Source organism: Lycorma delicatula, chromosome 3 (genome assembly GCF_047948215.1).
Source record: "Lycorma delicatula isolate Av1 chromosome 3, ASM4794821v1, whole genome shotgun sequence".
Classification (NCBI taxonomy): Eukaryota; Metazoa; Arthropoda; class Insecta; order Hemiptera; family Fulgoridae; genus Lycorma; species Lycorma delicatula.
This window is the reverse complement of record NC_134457.1, coordinates 139,236,775-139,257,151: the sequence shown is the minus strand read 5'-3', so window position 1 is coordinate 139,257,151 and position 20,377 is coordinate 139,236,775. Positions and strand designations below refer to the sequence as shown.

General features: G+C 31.1%; 1 protein-coding gene across 1 annotated transcript in view; it reads left to right on the top strand.

The window, feature by feature from the left end:
* LOC142320988 (phospholipid-transporting ATPase ABCA3-like) overlaps nt 1-19,913 on the top strand; it is a 33,079-nt gene extending 13,166 nt beyond the window's left edge. The window contains exons 5-12 of the mRNA XM_075358988.1: nt 1,649-1,720; nt 3,137-3,275; nt 5,793-6,042; nt 10,353-10,390; nt 15,076-15,144; nt 15,428-15,490; nt 15,715-15,780; nt 19,718-19,913. Of these exons, the coding sequence (XP_075215103.1) occupies nt 1,649-1,720; nt 3,137-3,275; nt 5,793-6,042; nt 10,353-10,390; nt 15,076-15,144; nt 15,428-15,490; nt 15,715-15,780; nt 19,718-19,743 (723 nt within the window). The 3' untranslated portion in view covers nt 19,744-19,913. The remainder of the gene's footprint in view (nt 1-1,648; nt 1,721-3,136; nt 3,276-5,792; nt 6,043-10,352; nt 10,391-15,075; nt 15,145-15,427; nt 15,491-15,714; nt 15,781-19,717) is intronic.
* Nucleotides 19,914-20,377: the final 464 nt, after the last annotated feature.

The following is a 20,377-nucleotide window of genomic DNA, read 5'->3' as shown; positions in this document are numbered from 1 at the left end:
GTTGATTATACTGTTCTGTATCAGCATGCCAAGCCTCCTGAAATGCTGGTGATATCTTTTTCTCCTCCATGATTAGCTGTATAATGAACTTCCATACTCTCTGAGAAGGAATCTCCAACTATTGTTGCTTGAACCCCATTTATTTTCAAGCATCATGTCATAAGAAGACTGCAACAGAGTGTAATGCAACACAAATTAATATCTTACTTTCTAAAGAAAACAACAGATTTTATTGTAATGCTATAATATAACTCTAATTAAAATATTACATTATTAACTTTTTGTTAGACTGTTTTGTTACAAATAACAATATTTGTATCACTAGTTATTTCTGATATTCTTAAAAAAGTTAATATTTTCATGACCAAGTCTTAAACTAAAGAGACTGTTCTACTTACAGTGGGTGATTTTTTAATTATCTTTATTATGATGTCAGCAAATTCTCAATTACACTAAAGATGATGTGTTATTGTTTTCTAAGATCTTCTGGTATTTGGTGTTTTCTATATCACTGAAAACATTGATACATTTATCAAGATAATGAATAATTTTTTCATTTATCAGTTACTAGCTGACCCGGCAATGCTTTGTCATTGCTAGATTTGAGTATATGTATAAATATAGATTAAATGAACGCAAATGAAAGTTTGATAAAACATTAAAAACTGAACATCGTGGAACTTCACAAAATTTAACCTTTCCCTTTTTTTGCATTTTCTCTTTTCTCATCTTCCCCTTCCCTTCTTCACGTTTCCTTCCCCTTTCTTACCTTCCAATTTTCCCCTTTCCCCTTCTTCTCTTCTTTTCCTTTCCGCATTTTTCCTTCTTCCTTTTTTCTTCTTTTCCGCATCTGCCCTTCTTCCTTTTTCCTTCTTTTCCTTTTCCCTTCCCCTACTTCTTCTTTATTTACTTTTTTCTAATTCCCATTTCCCTTTTTCTATTTTCACCCTTTTTCCCCATGCGTAAATCGATTCTCTTTATTTTTTTTTTCTATAGCAGACACACATACAAACATTGCCTTTTATATATATATATATATATATATATATATAAATGAATAAAGTCTATTTGTATATTTGTTTGTTTCGTAAATATCTTGACACCAGTGCCACATAGCTGGTACAGTTTTTAAAAACATTTTTCTTTTCATGTAACTAATATATATTCTTAATATGAACCAAATTGGTCCATAAATACAATTTTTTGAAGTATCTGAACTCCAATGTCAGCTAGAGGGTCCAAATTAATTGAGAAACCTAGATGGGCGTGCGCACAACTCACAAAAGTTTATCGCAGTCGGATGAATGATGTAGAAACGCATACGGAACAAACAAGCAAACATTCATTTATATATATATATATATATATATATATATATATATAACAATAGTAAAAATACTTAAATGACATTGTGCTACTGTCAATGATCAAAACTGTAACTGATTAGATTTTATTGTGAATAAAAAATATGATTTCTATTTTTGCTTATTTGTTACCAAATTAATTATTTTTCATCATCTTTACTGCAAAATGTCATGATCTCAGCTAATAATAACAAATAAAACAATCAATATTTGTATTTTTTTACCATGGTGCTTAAGTTAGAAGTATATAGAAGACAATTTGTTTTGTTTTGTTTATTTTGCAGGTACTTATATTGGATGAACCATCTTCAGGATTAGATCCAGAATCAAGACGAGCGTTTTGGAATGTTTTATTGGTAGTTCTAAAATAATACATTTTAGTTTTAAAAAAATTATTTACTTTATAATTTTAGATTTTTACACTTTTGAGGCAATTGACTGATAACTACTGTAACTAGACTCGATTAAATTATTGCATTTTAAAGATAATCTTAAAAAAGATAGATCTTGTATTAAGATAGTCCTATAATAATCAAATTTTATCAAGTTTTAATTAAAACCAATAAAGTAACTACCATTAAAGAAAAACGGGGTTAAAAATTTGTATCTATATTGCTAGATTCATAAGCTGTTGTATTTTTGTATTTTTTAATATAATGGATTTCATTGTCTTATTGTTGGAAGCGTGATTGTATATCCTTGTTTTATGTAACCTGGAGTGCTTGTATTGTAAGGATATCGTTAGTAATGTGTTATAAATTAATTGTTTATAAATCACATAATTTCTGGCAATGGTGTAACCCAATATGTTAATAATATTAATACATACATTACAATTACATAGGTAATCTTAATATGCTATTAATTAAAAAAATGAATTACATTAGAATTTTTTGTGAGAATTTGTTCTTTCAAAGTATTCATTTTCATATTTCTTTTCAAAGAGTTAAATTTTTATGAACATCATATAGTGAAAACCAAAAAATAATTAAATTATTTAAAATGTTTCTGGAGTAGATCATTTATATATTTCATTTTCAGTATAAATAAGAATTAAAAAGCTATTCTATTTTCTTGTACAAAAATTATATTACAAACAAAATAGTACAAAGATCTTGCAGAAATTTAATATATATGTATTATTTTAAATGGACTTCACATTTTAGAAAATCCCAATTCATAAAAGGCTTAATTTTTGGAATAAAACTTTGTTGGATCAATTTTATTTCAAATTAGTACATGCTGTTGTCGGGACAGAGTTCCTTTTATTGCACTGGTTTAATTTATATTCTGAAACTCATTTCTTAACTGAAATAAAAATTTCCCCAATTTAAGTAGTGGTTCTAAAGAAGATTAAATCATATTATTAAGGTTCCAGCAATATTACAGAAACTGTTTTATAATATAATTAATATTTAACTAATCAGCAAGTGTGTAATTTGTATTAGTGATTAATATTACAAAAATTTTATTTTACAAATCTAATTTAACTTACTTAAGAAAATATAATGATATATGTGATTATGATTTAGTTTCAAATTTATGGAATATTTTCTTTTAATAAAGAATTCGAACCTTTCTGTTCTATTAAAAACTCTAAATTAAAATCATTGTAACCTCAAACAAATGTTATTTTTTATTAATTAGTTACATCAAGAATGAACAATCTCTTTCTACTGTTCATTATGTGGATTGAGCAATGTAGTCCAAAATGTAGTAACATTTCTTAATATAGAAAAACAATTTAGTAATTGATTTTATTACTTTTTCAGGAACTCCGTGAAAACCGTACAATCATCATCACAACGCATTTTATGGAGGAAGCTGAAGTTCTTGGTGATCGAATTGCAATAATGGATCATGGTAGAATTTGCTGCTATGGAACTACTATTTACTTGAAAAATGTATATGGTGTGTTTAGATTGTGAAAGTTATTTTTAATTCAGTGTTGTGTAGTTGAGTAATTATATAATTTACTGATTTTAGTTTGGGTACCCTTGAACAGAGCTTTTTTTATTCTTATTGCAATATCTTTTTTATTTATCTTTATCCTAAGCAGTTAGGAGTAGAAGAAAATATTTCTACTATGTCTGTAGTACTAAGGAATAAATGTAAATATTTCTTCTAGTGCAGAGCTTTCAAATTCTGTAAAGGACAATCTATGTTATCTGATTTACATTGTTTGCAAGGTTTTCTTTTACCAGTTATTTATTTTACTATTGAAAGCATTATTATGGTTTTGAAAAACAAATTTTGCTCAGTCAGTATCACCCTTGTGACAGGGTTTTCTTCATTTACTTTGCTAGGGAAAGTAGTAAATTGTTTCTGATTGGTTTGATGCTGTCCAAGGTTAGAAGAGACAGACGTATTGCCATCACAGCCACTTCCTCAACCATCACAACCTCTCTGCTGGTAGGGGAAAACCAAATCATTAGACTTAACCAGTCAGAAAATTGTTAAGCAGAGTAACTTGGTGCAGAAATCTTTAATCAGAGTAACTTGGTGCAAGTGTTTTGAGATTATTAGTTGACCGTGTGAGATGAGTGCATGGTGGCTCACAAGGGAAGATAGAAGGGCTGGACTTCTGCAGCAATCAGATGTTATGAGCTGGTTGACGGTCTGTTGGGCAAAAAAATAAACACCAGAACTTAGATATCTGTTGTGTGATTTTGTTTATTCTGTTTTGTTTGCAATTAGGCTTAGGACTTAATTATTTTTGGCTTTAGATATAAGTCAAATGTTCCTGTATTTGAATTATTAAAAAATTTACATATAATTAAAAAATTATATATTAAGAATTTTTAACAAAGCACAGATATTTTGTTAATATATTATTATCTACTTATTTGCAGGTAGTTTTAAACAGAATAGGTTGCTGATCACAGTAGGTGCTGTGTTGGTAGATAGATCTAAAGATATTTTTATTGGTTTGCTTTCAAGTACTGATTATTATCGTATAATAAATATATTGCCTGAAGTTTTACTGATAATTTCTAGTATCTTCACATGAAGTTCAAGAAATTTAGGTGGAAAATTAAGTTAAAAAAGTATTGTAGGCCATATTCCATATAGCTTCAGTTTATGGTTTGTAATACCCATTTTACATAGTTTCTCAGATATACTTTATTTTACATAGTTTGTAGTTTATTTTTTCAGTTGATATTTTTTATAAGCAACAAGTATTTTAAATAAAAATAAACCTAAAAAAGCAAAACCAGCTTAAAAACTTTGCAAAATTATTACAAATAAGTCATTTTGTAGAAGAATGGAATAGTATTATTTTTATTTTTTGATTAATTTTTTAAAGCTGGTTATGATGCTATTTTTTTTTATATAAAAATAAATCAAATATAAATATTTGATTTATTTATCATTTGTAAAATTCAGTGCAATTAAAAAGTAGATTGAGATATCATTAAAATTTATTATTATTCTTTAATCATTTGATTAAAAGTTGAAATAGTGTAAAGAAAAAATCTGCATATTTTTATTTACAGTATTTATATAATAATTGTTCCACTTAATGATATTTTTAAATACACCTATTTTACACATTTTACTATAAATTAAAATTTTATCTAATACGTTAAAGGTTTGTAAGTAACATGGAATCATTCAATAAAATGTCAATTTAAAACATTAATTCTTTAAAACATAGAAGTAGTATTCAAAATTTCCTGTATTAACAAACATTCTATTTACAAAAAAAAAGAAAAAAGAATTATTTATATACTACTATCAAATACTTGACCGTATGTGGTGGGACAAGGATTCCCAAATTATAGTTTTGTGGGGAAAGTACAAAGGTATATGGATATAAATAATCCAACTTCTGCTACATTTTTGTTTTCTGCACCTATTCTGATCATATTTACTATAGAGCTCCCTTTCCTGTAGAGCTCTTTTACTGTGGAGCTCTTGTAGAGCTCCCACTCTGAGGATTAAAATATGGCTACACAACATACATTGTATGTTGTACGTATTGTATTGTATACATTGTATGTATTTTTAATTCTATGACAGGTTATTCTGGATTTTCTATTCTGTTTTTTACTTTAAGAGAAGGAATCCAAGTTGTTGATTTAAGTAGTTCAAGTATAACAATGTTGACTCTTCTGTAATAGAATACTTTCAACGAAAAGGCCATATTTGTAGTTTGATGACATGTAAAAATAACTGCACAGAAAGATGTAAACTACAAACAAATGACATTGAGTTCTAATTTTACAATGTGTTGACAATTTATTTTCTAAAGTATTCAACAAATGGAAAATAAATATCAATGAATGAAATAAATTATTCAGTAAATTTAGGCTGACACATAATTAACTGGTATTTAAATATTTTAAAATTATTTTTATACTAAGATTTATCTGTCAGTTGGTTGCATTTTTTGAAAAAGATTTATTATCTTTTGAAATTTTGCAGGAGCTGGTTATTACTTGACTCTTCAAGTTGGTAAAACAGAACATATTCAAAATATTTCAAAAATAGTGTCTACAAATGTACATGGCAGTAAAATAATTCGTATTGTTAATAATCAAATTACATTCATCTTGCCTACTGAACAGTCTCGTAATTTTGCTAGTCTTTTTGCATCTTTGGAAAGTTCAGCAAAGGAATATGGTATAAGTAACATTGGTGTTTCCTGTACTACAATGGAAGAAGTATTTTTAAAGTAACCTATTATTTTTCTCTCTACTTAATGATAGAAAAAATGAGTTTGTTAGTTATTAAAATTTAAGGTAGCATCAATTGCAGTAAGTTTTGTCCATTAACACCTTCAGAATTCAACTAGAAACTACATTCATAATTTTTTTTTTTTAACTTTGCCCACTATCAATTTATATCTTAAATGCCATGGAATAAACACAAGATATTGGAAATAAATTTTATTTTTATTTTGAATTCTTTATAGATTTTGTTTCCTGAAAGTTACCTGGTGTAGAGGTTCCACCAGTAAAGAGTAGATGCTCTTTACTGGCTTGTTCAGGAGAAAGCTGTCATTTAATTCTTGAGAAGAGTTCTGAGAACTACCCTGATTAGATGCAGCTCCTCTGTTAGTGGATAAAATGTTTACTCCTTCATTCCCTTTGTTTATTTTTTGTTTCTTTTCATTGGAGCAACTCTGGTTATGCCTCTGGGATTACCAGGGGACTGTTTTCTACATGGGAGTTGCATTAGAATCCAAACTGGTGATTGAGGTGCTGTAAGGCCTCTTAATATGCCTTTGCATTTAAATTCATGCAAAGTTCATGATGGCTAAAGGGTACTACATCCCAACCCCGTAGGGGAAGACATCCGCCTTGTGATGCTTCCGGTCGCCACACCACCCCATTCCTAGCCTTGATGGGCTTTAACGGGAGTCATCTATCGCCCTCTGACTTTTACATCTCATAGTAATAAGCCTGGCCTTGGTAGACATATTTACATCTGTGATTTATAAACTCACCTTTGCCTTCGCTGTAGGTCTTGTCCAGACATTTTGAATGTCCTATTTCGTTTCCCTCTGAACTAGCTAACCGAGTTCATGGAAGCACAAACCCTGCACCTAGTTCTACTTTTATTGAGCCACTTTCTGTGAATGTCTTGAGATTTGAGGCAAATTTAAACACATCATACCACCAATATGTTGTTTACAACGACAAAATTTAGTCCTAATTCCCTTACTGAACTCAACTTTAGTTCTTACCCCAGACTTAGGTTAATTTATTGACTCCAGTCTGGTCTACCAGGGAGAGGCGGACAGACCTCCTACTCCCACTCAGCTCCATCGCAGAGTCCCGCATGATATTCACTTGCTTCAACCATTGTCGAGATGCCGCTACATCTCACGGCTGTATGGGATCCATGCCCTCGGCAGTGCAGTCGCCATCCCGCCAACAGTATCGTGTGCTCATTCTAATCTGCCCTCATCATAACGCCGCTACACTTCATGGCTGCATGGCAACCAATGCCTTCAGCAGTGCAGTCGCTGTTCCGCCGACAGCTTATACAATTTAATAATCACCATAATTCTAACTAACCATGGCTCACCACCAATACGCCTACCTTCGGCCAATCAACTGCCCAGACGGTGATTAGCCACTCGGGGTGCTACTCAACTAAATCCCCTCAGCTGTCCTGTGCAGGGCGAGAAAGCAGAGGAAGCCAGCCACAATTGTCCAATCTCTGCGAGTCTACCAGTTGACTCGCAGATCAAAGAAGGAGTTTATTCTCTCAAGTTCCCTAACAACTCCAGTACGTTCAGCTTTGTACCCGGAGACAGACATAAAGGATATGGTCCACAGTTTCATCGACCCTACAGTCCAAACACCAGCCAGAGGCAACCAAACCAAACCTAGCCAAACTATTCCTAAAGGTACCATGTCCCGAAAGGAATTCAGTTATATGCCGATTGAAGGAATTTGGAAAAATACCATGCATGTATCTACCAGTAGAAGAATTGTTCCACCTAGCTTGCCAAGAGTCAAAACATTGGTCTTCAATTTCTCGCATATGCCCAGAAGTAAGAAGGCCTCCGTTCATGGAAATGTAACGTTTGCTACGTTCCGTAGCTAAAATGTCAATGGGTGTTATGCCGGCGATCACAGTGTCTGCCTCTCTCGAGACAAGTTCTGTAGCCACTGACAATAGCTAACAATAGAAGACACTGGGCTCACAAAAGAATATCCCTATAATATTGGAATTATGACACCTTTGTAAAGAATTCGCATGGTACGATAATTCAACCCTCAATCAGGATGGATGATCTACGGACGCCGAAAAGAAGCCATTGATGGCCTTCTTTGCTACAAACTGTAGGTGCATCTTGAATTGAGGCCTCTCATCAAGGATAACACTCGGATACTTCTGAACGGTAACGTACCTAACTGGAAGACCGTCCATCACAACCCGCGGATAACGAGTTGTGGCTAGACGACCCTTCAGAAACATCATAGTGGTTTTCTCTGCACTAAAAACCATTTTATGCTGAAGACTCCACAACCTTAATACCTTACATGCCTGTGTCACTTTGAGCTCTGTCTCAGCACGCGGACTGGCCTCGTTGGCATAAGCCACGATGCGACAGCACAAAGGCTAAGGGGTACTTTCTTTTTCCTGTTTAGCCTCTGGTAATTACTGTTTAGATAATACTTTAGAGGATGAATGAGGATGATATGTATGAGTGTAAATGAAGTGCAGTCTTGTACAGTCTCATTTCGACCATTCCTGAGATGTGTGGTTAATTGAAACCCAACCACCAAAGAACACCGGTATCCATGATTAGTATTCAAATCCATATAAAAAATATCTGACTTTACTAGGACTTGAACGCTGGAACTCTCGACTTCCAAATCAGCTGACCACCTTTAGACAAACCTGGTGGGTGGCTAAGGGGTACTCCCAACCCCATAGAGGAAGACCACCCGCCTAGTGACGTTCCGGTCTCACACCACCCTTCCTGCCAAAATGTCAATCACTGAACAATATTACAAAAGTTAAACATTATAGGTGTGCAGCATCTATCTGGTCAGTGAATTCAGCCATTCTAAACTATGCTTTAATTTAAATTAACTTTTCAGTGAGACTAAATTATTTAGTGGTTTTGTCATTGAGAGTGTCACCAATTAAGCAAGTCCAACATTTATTAAAATTCTTGATATAAACCGTTGAAATGTGATAAATTTCAATCTAACATCCTGTGTGATAATGATAATCAGTCAGATGTTGTGTCAGGTTACCCGGATTGAAATTTCTTAGAAAACTACCATCCCTAACAGACATCATGTGCTGTATATATACTCACATTTTGTAACATACATACTTATTTGGTTAGGTATGTACGATAAATTCCCAAATGTTGAAGTCTAATGCAACATTTTCCATTTACCTTCATACTAGTATGCAAACTACTTACCCAAAAAACTAAATTAAAACAACTAAATTAAACAACATAGATCACAATGCATGCTGATAGAATAATTTTTACTAATCATCTTTTTGATCACACTGCAGTACATGGTGTGATGAGGTGCTCAGATGGAAGGAAGGATTTTTCAACTGGCACCACAAACAAAAAGGATTCAAAGACTGCATCAATATCAAATGCTGAAAAAATAAGTTGTTGATCTTCATTTGGTTCATGAAGCATCCTCTATACAAATTTTTGTATAAGCAAAGTTGTATTTTTTCTTTCTTTTAAAGATTCCTTTAATTTGTTTGATGGAGGGTATTTTTATAATACTTTGTACAACTATTATAGTCATTAATAATTTCAGTTACTAGCAATGTTATATCATCTTGGAAATATAAATTTTCTTGTTGTCAGAGCCATGCCCTGTAGTAGTTAAATTTGCATGAAAGAAATAAAGGGTATTGTGCATTATATTCAAATATACTCTGTAAAATGTTTACATACTGCTTCTTTAGTAATATGTAATGCTATCTCTTTGGGCGAGTTACAGAAGACAATTTTGTCACTTGAACAAGAAATGAAAAATTCTTTAATATTGTCTTCTCAGATTGAAAACTGAATTTCCAGTTGAGGCTATTGCGTTTATAAAGTCATATTCCGATATCATAGAAAACAAAAAGTTAATTGTATATTTATGAAATTTTCACGTTTTCTGATTTATATTACTGCTTTGTTCTTCTTTTCTAGATTTATTTTTCCCTCACTTTTTCTTTCTTGTTATATTTTCATCCATTTTTTTAATGGATTGAGCTGTTTTTTTTTTGCTAGGATTTTCAAAAAGTTGCACATCAATACCCTTTATATCTGTAGCCAGAAAAATTCCTATAATGTTTTATATCAATAATCCTACATTTACATGCCTTGTAATTTATTTTTTGTCAGTTTACCTATTTATCCACTATCTATACTCACTATTTCAGAGATAGTGGGTTTGCTACCTAGCAGGTTTTATTTGTTTTATTATACAATTCTATATGAACTACTTTATTATTTAGTTTGTAGCAACCTTTTTTTTTTTTTTTTAATTTTAGGGTTGGTGAGCTTGAAAAGATGAAGAAAACTAAACAATGTAAGTTTTATTTTGTTTTTGAATTATATAATAAATTAATTCAATTGTTTTAATAATATTTTATTCATAGATAAGTATGTAATTTTTTTTAATTTAATAATTGCATAATACACAATATTAACATTTTTATAAATCTTAATTTATATATATTTGCAATTTATAGAGCAGAGTTTATTTGTCCAATGATCTCCAGAATTACGGAATTGATGTAAAAAATTCCTACACTGGTTTAAAGCAAATTCCTGTCCAAGAACTAGTAGGTTACAAATCAGATTACCATAGACTACATAATAATTTTATGTAATCCCCTCATATACCCTTCAATTTTGGCTCCTTTGATATCTCTTCATAGGTATCAAATTTATTGTTAACTGCACATAAAGGAAAATTGAAAAATTACACAAAATAAAAAATATAATAAATAAGCAATAAAAATTGAAAACCAACTAAATGAGAGAAATTATAAATAAAATTTAATAACTCATTTCAAATTTAGATTATATTTATAAAATCACCATAATCAAAAGTTCTAATCTCAACCAACAATAGAATTACTTTTATTCTTCTGCTTATCTGTTTCTGATTTTGGCTATCATCATGACTATCATTATTTTGTTCAAGCTCCATGAAGACTTTCAGTTAAGATTGAAAACAACCTTCAAAGGCTCTTAACCCAGCATATCCTAATTGTATCCACACTTCTATGCTTAGTCATTTTACTTTGCTACTACTGTCAGTAATATTGATTATTTCTAGCTCTTAATCATTCTTTATATCATTTCATTGATTGTTACATGTTCTATCCATGACAAAAGGAAGTCATCACTAGTGAAGTTCTTACATATATTTATTGATTATAACATTTTTTGGATTGAGCATGTAAATTATATTTAAAAAAAGAATAAGCTTATATATTTTTGTTTCAGATTCCCTATCAAAGTTTGATAGTAATAAATTGATGAGAGAAGTTTTATGATGAACTGATAATTTCTCATATATGGTACTCAATACTATTTTGAAGATCATATCTAAACAAGATCTAAAAAAGATCTACAAAGTTGTTAAAGAAATAACCAGGATAAATAAACATGGAACACATACGCAATCTTTTAAACATGCACAATTAATAGTTGTTCATTCATTATTTATTCATGAAGCAATAATCAATTGTAGACATAGATTTTATATGAAATTTAGACTTTCATGGAATAAATATATGTGTGAGGAAGTCCATAGAAAACATTATTTGAATGTAAGCCTTTATGTAGCGCAGAAGTTCATTTGTAATTTTAAAATTTGTGTTCTGTATTGAAGAACTTCGCTCCTCAGTCAAAAGCAAGTTTGGTAGTTATAGGAAATAACGAGGACAAAAATTACAGATCAAAATTAAATGAAACCTTTGAATCAACCTATTCTCAGCAATGACATCAGGGGAATGATATGTTCTCCCACAGCCAGAAATACAAATTCAGAATCAACCTTGGTTTATCATTTTAGTTAACTAGATACACATTCAAAGATATTGACCATAAATTTTACAGTACATAAAAGCCATAAATTCAACATGCTTAAACAATATAACCATTATACAATAATTATAGAATACTAACTTATAGGCCTCCTTAATTTATTAAGTTATTGAAGAATCCCAAAAAGAAAGGTATATTTATTATTGTCTACCACAATATATTTCAACACGTTTTTTTTACTTCAAAAGTTTTTCCCTTCCTTCCAACAAAATTTTTTCCATCCTTACAGTATTTCACTTTACCGTGTTTTACTACTCAAATACAGTATTTTTTAAGAAAATGTAGTTTTAATTCCTTAATAGGAATTAAAAATAATTGGTTTTCTTATTTTACCTGAGCTGTTTGAAAGTTTCAATTCTTTTCAGAAAAGTTACTGACAGTTCAGGAAAAATAATTACAATTTTATGTGAGTTAATTTTCATTGCAGTTGATGTTAGAATAATTGGGGAGCAAAAAATAATTTTTTTTTGTTTCGGGAAAAAAATATGTGATTCTGATAGTATTTTTTCTCATGAATACATATATGATATTGATTTTTCTCCATCATGCAAGGTTTCTGAGAGATGCATTTATAATTTCAAAGATTTTAATACTTTCTGCAATTTTAACTACACAATATTCAAACATTTGACTCACTTTAGTTAGTCTCAGTTCAGTTATGAGTGATTTGCGTTTATGCCATTCTTTTCTAATGAAATGCTTTTTTCTGTCCCTACTATCCCATTCACACAGAAAACAACAGTACTTTGTATAACAAAGCTGCAGACCAAGAATAAGTGCAATTATCTTCAAATCGCCACAAATATTCCATTCATACACTGCATATTGAAACTTCTCCATTATAAATTTAAAGTTTTCATATGTTTCTTTCATACTAGCAGAGTAAGCCACAGATAGTGATGGAAATTTATTTCCATTAAGCAGAAGCACAGCTTTTAAACTAACTTTAGAGGAATCAATAAGCAAGCGTCATTCTGTTGGGTTATGTTCATTACAAAGTGTCTCAATAAGAGAAGAAATGTCATTATAAAACACTAAGCTATTTTCTTAAGAAAAATAGCCTTTAAATTCAGAATGACTATTACAATAAGTACATATCTATATTCTTATGAAGAACATTCCGTCGGGCATTTCAGACTGTTTATCGGATAACTTTAAATCTCATATGAGATCGTTAAGATTTTCTTGAGTCAGTAAATGAGGCTCAGATGAACTGCTTTGATCAAGAGTTGTATCACCAGAATCTGTTTCTATTACTTCCTTACTTTCATCAGACTTTGAGCTCTCTTCATCTAATGTCACATGTTCTGGAGGCTTTTGGTGGCTTTGGTACAGGCAATTATTCGCAGTGTGGAACTGATCTCATTGCAGATTGCAAGTTATGATACACTACTGTATGCTTTGATTTTGACATAATCCCATTAATATTTGTTAAGCAGATATTAAAGAATGATCAGTTCAGAAGAATGATCTTTGGGTTCCCTACAAATCATAGGGACAGTAAATGGCATATGGTATGTGCCATTTTTCCATGTAGTGAAAAGCCTAGAACACAATTAACAACAGATGTGTGGGGCCTAGGCCATTGTTTGCTCCCTGATGAATAAAGTTCATATAACACTTTTTTACTAATGGAGTAAGGTTTCGCCTTTGGGACTTAAGCATCACTTCACCACATACATGAAAATTGTTAGGATGATTTAACAAACTTTAGGCATTTTTTAACTAACGATTAATTAAAAGAAATAAAGTTGTAAATATATAATACACAATAATTCAGACACAAAAACACTCACAATGACATTTTTATTGGTTCACTACTATCTCACAACTGGCATCGTTCTGAGGAATGTATGCTACACTTTGAGTTAGCTCATTTGGTTCCATCATATTTACAATGCTCTAGGAGCTTGACTTTACAATGGACAAAAAAATGTTTTAAAATATTTAAAAAAATTAAGATAACAGAAAATCAATGGATGTAAGAGAAATTCCTAATACATATTTTAAAACAGGATGAAAAAGTGAGTTAAGTACACCTATTTCTACTCTTGGAACAAAAATCATGTACACTAGTGTTGTTGACATTAGAGACAACTATTGACTCATAAACGTGACTTGTAAAGTCTCATCCTGAATGTAGAAAAGAATTTTAATTGAATGGACTTGCCAAATGTAATATTGTAATCTCTTGATCAGAAATCTACTTGTAAAATGTTGTCGATACTGCAGATATTAAAGCAACTATGATATTCAACTGAGGAAGTGTTCTGTGTCAGTAGAGGTGTGGTTTGATGGATTTAAAGATTTGAAAAATTATCCTACATTAAAATATTATAAGAAACTCCAGATGTTTCAGCTGCTGAATACCATAATAACTCAGCCAGAATAATAGAGGAAAGTTAATGTTTACCTTGTTTGACATTGAAAATTAACATATGATATTGACATTCGAATATTGCCAATGAAACAGAGCTCTACTGGAAATGTAAGCTATCATAGAATAAAGAAATAGTATAGTTTAAGAAGAAAAGGTATGTCTGGTTTTAAGGTAGTGATAAATCACATAAATCATCTTGTTTTGCAAAATAGAGGAATACAGAATTTGATTGTTGTATAAAAATATTCTAATTTCACCAAAAACTACACTGAAGGATCTTTCTGCAGACAAGTATCCAACAACATGGCTTTGTGGTGCAAAGGGCTCAATGTATGGATTGCCCAATTTAAGTATTCTCCAGGAACTAATCTTGTTACACACCTAATGTAGTAAGACTAAATTAGACAAAACCAAAATTCAGAATTGTGGGTAAAATTGTAAATTACATCCTTTGTTAACACAATCCCTGGATTATACCACGAATACAACATTTAAACAAACTCTACAAGTTAAACATTGCAAAAAATAGTTCATGCTTGTTATTAGAGGCATTTATTTGACTTTTGCAGCCACTGTCAAAAAGAAACTAAATCAAATAAACTATATGATAACACTTTAATTGTTACAAAGTGGTTTGTGGTATTAATATTACTCTAACGGGAAATCTCAATGTAACTTTTTTAAAATTATTTTTATTAATGTATGATAATGAAACAAGTAGTAGTTATTTATGGCATTAAGTTAACGGCAACTAATGATAATAACTGATATTTCAGCAAATTCAAGGAAATCAGCCACTTCTGCTGAACGAAGCAAAGATGAAAACTTAGCCTCGAAAAGTACAGGTAATGAATTTACATTTGATAAAAACTATTTTAAATTAGATGTATTGAGAAAAGTGTTTTATTATATAATTATCATAAATTATGTGTATTATATAATTTATAATTAAAAAAAAAATGATAATTGAGTAAACTTAAGAAAAAGTTATACTATTGTAGTAGTAAAATTTTAATTCCCTAAAATGAGCCTTTTTTGATTTGGAAATTATGACAATAATTATCATAATTTAGGCCATTAAGGTGTAACAGCAACTTAATGATGCTCTAGTAATCTATATTTCAACAGGTTCAAGCTTATCTGCCACTACTGTATCTAGCAGTGATGAAGACTTATCCTCAGAAAGTACAGGTAATGAATTTATATTTGATAAAAACTGTTTTAGATGAATTAAGAAATCGGCTTTATTATACAAAAGTTGAAAATTGAATAATTTTAAGAAAAAATTGTACTCTTGTAACAGTAAAATTTTAACTTTCAAGTATTTTTTGATTTGAAAATTATGACAATAATTATTCCTTATGGAGTTAAGATAACGGCAACTAATGATGCTTTAATAATCGATATTTCAACAGGTTCAAGCTCATCGTCCAGTACTGAAAGTAGCAGAGATGAAGACTTAACTTCGGAAAAAAAAACAGGTAAATAATCTACATTCGATAAAAACTACATGTAAAAAAATTTAATTTGATAAAAATTACATGTAATAGTAAAATTTAACTCCCTAAAAATGAATCTTTTTTGATTTGGATGTTATATCAATAATTATCATTACTGGAATAATGTACTCTGACAGATATAGTATATTATTGGTAAAGAAGTCTTTTATAAAGATAAAAAGTTTAGTTACTTTATAATAAAAATGATACCGATAATGCTAATTCTAATGGTAATGACAATGAGGAGGAGTAGCCAAATCTGTGCGTCGTGCGATTGCGCCCCTCCCCCACCATCACAACCTCTACCACTGCCGGCTCCTTTGCATCAGTCTGAGCCGAGCTACGGGCAGTTGAAGATTGCTGCTAAGATCGATGCTTCCACCAAGTGTGTTGGATATTGGACACCAGTCCAACATATATAACTATGGCTATGGTGTACATCTGGTGACAGAATGCAATCAAAATGTTACCAACCCTTGTGTTGTAATAATTGATCATTATTAAGTCGGTTTTTACTAAACTCCCTTTTTCACCTACGTTGATCTGATGCAGTCCCATTAAATTCAAAAAGCTGATCTTGTGCACGGCATAGAAGTTTAGGAATGCATGAACGATCCTGCTAATTAAAATTTGCTTGCATTAAAATCCCCCGACATGATAATATCAAACAGTACAGAATCTATATTATCATTTATTCTACCCAAGCAGGGAGGAAAATACTGTTATCAAAACAACAGATTCTTTCTCCCAGGAATGGGGAATTCCAACCGTACAATCGCCTCAACAGACTCCACCTTCTGAAGCACGTAAACTGCTACCAGTACTCCAGCTGCGCGTTCGAAAATTCCTGGACAGCAGACAAAACGATATAGCAATCTGAAAAGTAATTGCAGCAGTTAAATTCATAACTTAACCATGTTTCAGTGAGTGCAGTTACCATATACTGACGATCAATTACCGTATTATATACTTCATACGCTTTTGTCCTAATACTTCCTGACATCCTGATAAAAAATTTTTAAATCATTCATTACGTGGTCAATCCAAACCGTTCTCTGCAGACATATTTTCAACATACAGTAACCCTTGTTTTAAAGAACCACAGGAAGATGCAAAAGAATGCTTTCTGACTATTTCTCAGGATTATCAATAGTTGCAAAATCAGCCTCGGTCACTGAAATGTGAAAGGGATTATATCTATCAAAAATTCTGCAACAGTAGAAGAGATAACCTGAGGGGCAAAGCGAGCACTTACCTCAAACTATAAATAAAACATTTCTGGTTGCTGAAAAAGCATTTAGTGCATATGGATTCAGACCGGCAGGTATCGCTTCTTATTCTGTCAAGGAAGCCAGAAAAAATATTAAAAAAATTTGTATATAAAAAACAGGGTCTGCGGACTACGATGTATTAAATAACAAACTATTTAAGAAAAAAAGCGAAAAGAATAAAATAAAGAAGTCAGATAAACAATATAAAAAAATAATAGAAAAAAATTAATTATTTATTTTTTAAATAATAAATTTGAAGGAAAAAAATCTAAACAAATAAAAATAAATAGTTGATATAAAGAAAATAGTAAACAGATAATTTTAGCTTCAGTTAAAAACACGGACAGTCCTGCGTCGTCATACAAGTGTCGCTTACCGCGTAGCTACAACAAAATTTGGCAAAAAACTGTATTTAAATAATAAGAAATATCCGTATTTGAATAATAATGTTTAGTTATTTAGTATAATAATGTTAAAGTTAATAGTAGACTAACAAACAGAGAAAAATTGAATGTTACGCAATTAAATTTACAAAAAATCTTCTTTACCAAATGCTCCAAAAAAAGAAAAGTATTAAAAGTAAAGCTAAGTTAATGAGAAAGTTTGATGAAAGAAGATGAACGACAAATTAAAAAAGAATAAGCAATAAATAAAATCGTTAATAATGTATCATCAAGGTTAGGCAAAAGTAACAACAGTATGTAGAGTACTTAACCGGACAAAAACACTTAACCGGACATTACCAGAGAAGAGAGCCCAAAACCAGTAAGAAAACAGCTATGTCATTAAACAAAAGATTTCTTTTTCCACCAAGGTAATGATCCTTGGACCAGTTCCTAGTTGAAGGAAAGTAAATCCGAAATTCAGAGGAAGCCTGAAGTTAAATTACAAATTGAAAAAATCCGCATTCAGGGAAGCAAGAAATAAAGATATTAAAAAATATATGATATTGGACGACTTACAACGGAGCCCACAATAGCACGCGAGGCCTTTTACGTGAAAGAACGAGTAATTTAGCCACTCCAAATATTTTAGCGCGGAGTGTATCCAGCCTAGACTCTGATGCAATGATCACCCACATCCAGGTCGGTATTATCTAATACCGGCAGCAAAATATGAAAATATCCTATGTGATTTACATCCTACGTAATGACATCTTGGAATCAGAGCTGGAGGCTGTCAGGAGAATGGAGAAAAGAAGTAAAATGGGATAGCCTGAGGATAAACCTAGGAGTTAGAAAATAAGGATAGATATTTTTTTGTACTTTGTGACGAATTTAATGTGAGGATGAGTGTTTAATAATTGTGTGACTTTACAGCTATTTTGAGATAAGTTTGACAACATTTCTTTAGATAGAATTTTTTAAGAAATGGATTTTAAGACTATTCTTTTGTCTAAGTCACTGGCGTGGCTGGTAGCGTCTCGGCCTCTCATTCGGGTTCGAATCCCAGTCATGTCACACTCGCTACAAAATTGCCATTTCACCTCATCCTCTGAATCAATACCTAACGATAGTCCCGGAAGCTAAAAAAGGTCACTAAATGTTGTGAAAAATATTTTTTTTTTAATATTTTGATTGAGACCCGGCTAATGGACCCTAGCAGTCGATGTCCATAATCTTATGGAAAAAAAAGTTCATTTTTACAAAATAATAGCAAAAGCCCATTGATATGCTGGATAGAAAAGAAGAAAATTACATAATATTAAAATAAAAAAATAAAAAATATATATATATATAAAAACAAACGGCAAAAAGACCATATAATGCTGGCCAAATTAAAATAAAAAAAAAATTAAAGTTATGTTTAGCTTATGAACAGAAATAATCTTGCACGTATTGTGTAAAAAACTCCGAAAGTAGTCAATCTTATTTTTCTAATATTCTTCAGTGATCAAGCGCATCGGAGGCAGGAGACATAATAAATAGCCGCTAACTAAATAGAAAGAAATTCCTATAATTAGTTCTTGGGGTTCTGACTGAGACACTGTCAGGTATAGTATAAGTTCTTGAATATTTTTACAAAAAAAGTGAAGTCAAATGTCTCTTCTGCTGGACAAGGATGGCAAATCCAAACGCCAACGGATATCAGAGAAGCTTAATTACCAACCAAATTTGTAACCCACCAATGTAAGAAATTATCCTGAACACTCTTATCATTTCCACAATCTAATTTCGTAGGTCGTTCCAGGTGGTAGTGAAATTTTCCAGTTAACTGCGAACTAAGGTTTTGTAAGTGAGGATTTGTAAATCCAAACTCTTGTACGAATTTGGATTTTGAAATGGTCTTGTTGCAAGCCTTTTATTCAGCCCAAGCTTGCCTTTTGCCTTTTGCCTTAAACAATTCTACAAAGTTCGCGCCCAGTTAGACTCCGAGATCATTTACTACTTATTGTTCAGTTTTAATAGGTTGGCCATCAATACATGTTCCAACGTTTCAATTCATTTGAAAAAATTTGCTGATATAGTTTTGTTTCAGCTATAATGGTTATACATCCTTTATGCTGTAAATTCAGGAAGATCATGCAAAGGTAATTTGTTAGGGCAGATTTTTTAGATGAATAACAGACTCTTAATTAGATTCTTAAATAAAAATAAAGTTACTTAAAAGATAAGTATGAATTAATTCAGATTAAAAATTATTTTCAGGAATAAGAAGATTACTTTGGTGGTGAGGGGAGAATGGTCATATTCTTAACAAAATAAGCCGGTCTTTATGTCGAAGTGAAAGTTTATCTGTCTTTCATCCAAATTGTTCTAAATTTGAATCCCTTTCAAATTTGTGATTTTTCACACGCTACATAATTAATTTATTTTCTAATTAATTTTCTATAAACTAAGATGACTGTAATAGGGCATCAACTTGTGGTTATCAGTGTGACTAAATAAATATATTAAATTTATGAAGAAAACTTAATTGAATTGGTTTAAATAAAAGCTGGCAAGGTATTACATGTCTTTCCCGGCATCGCCGGACAAGACATGTAATACCTTGCACAGCTTTTATTAAATTATTGTATTATTATTATATGCAATTGTTATAACTATATTACACAACTATTATATTATATAATTATAATATGAAAAGGGTCCGCTACGGGAAACTGACGTTTTACAAATTAACGACACTCCACTATTTTAAGGTTAAAAAATAATTTATTGGCAGAAATAAGTTTCTGAGAATATGCAGTTTGACTTACGTATGTACGAAAAATAATATCGTTAAGATGGTGTCCATTTTCACGCTGACAAATGTGGAGACGCTCTCTGAAGTTAGCCTCCAATAATTGACGATCGATCTGAACGATG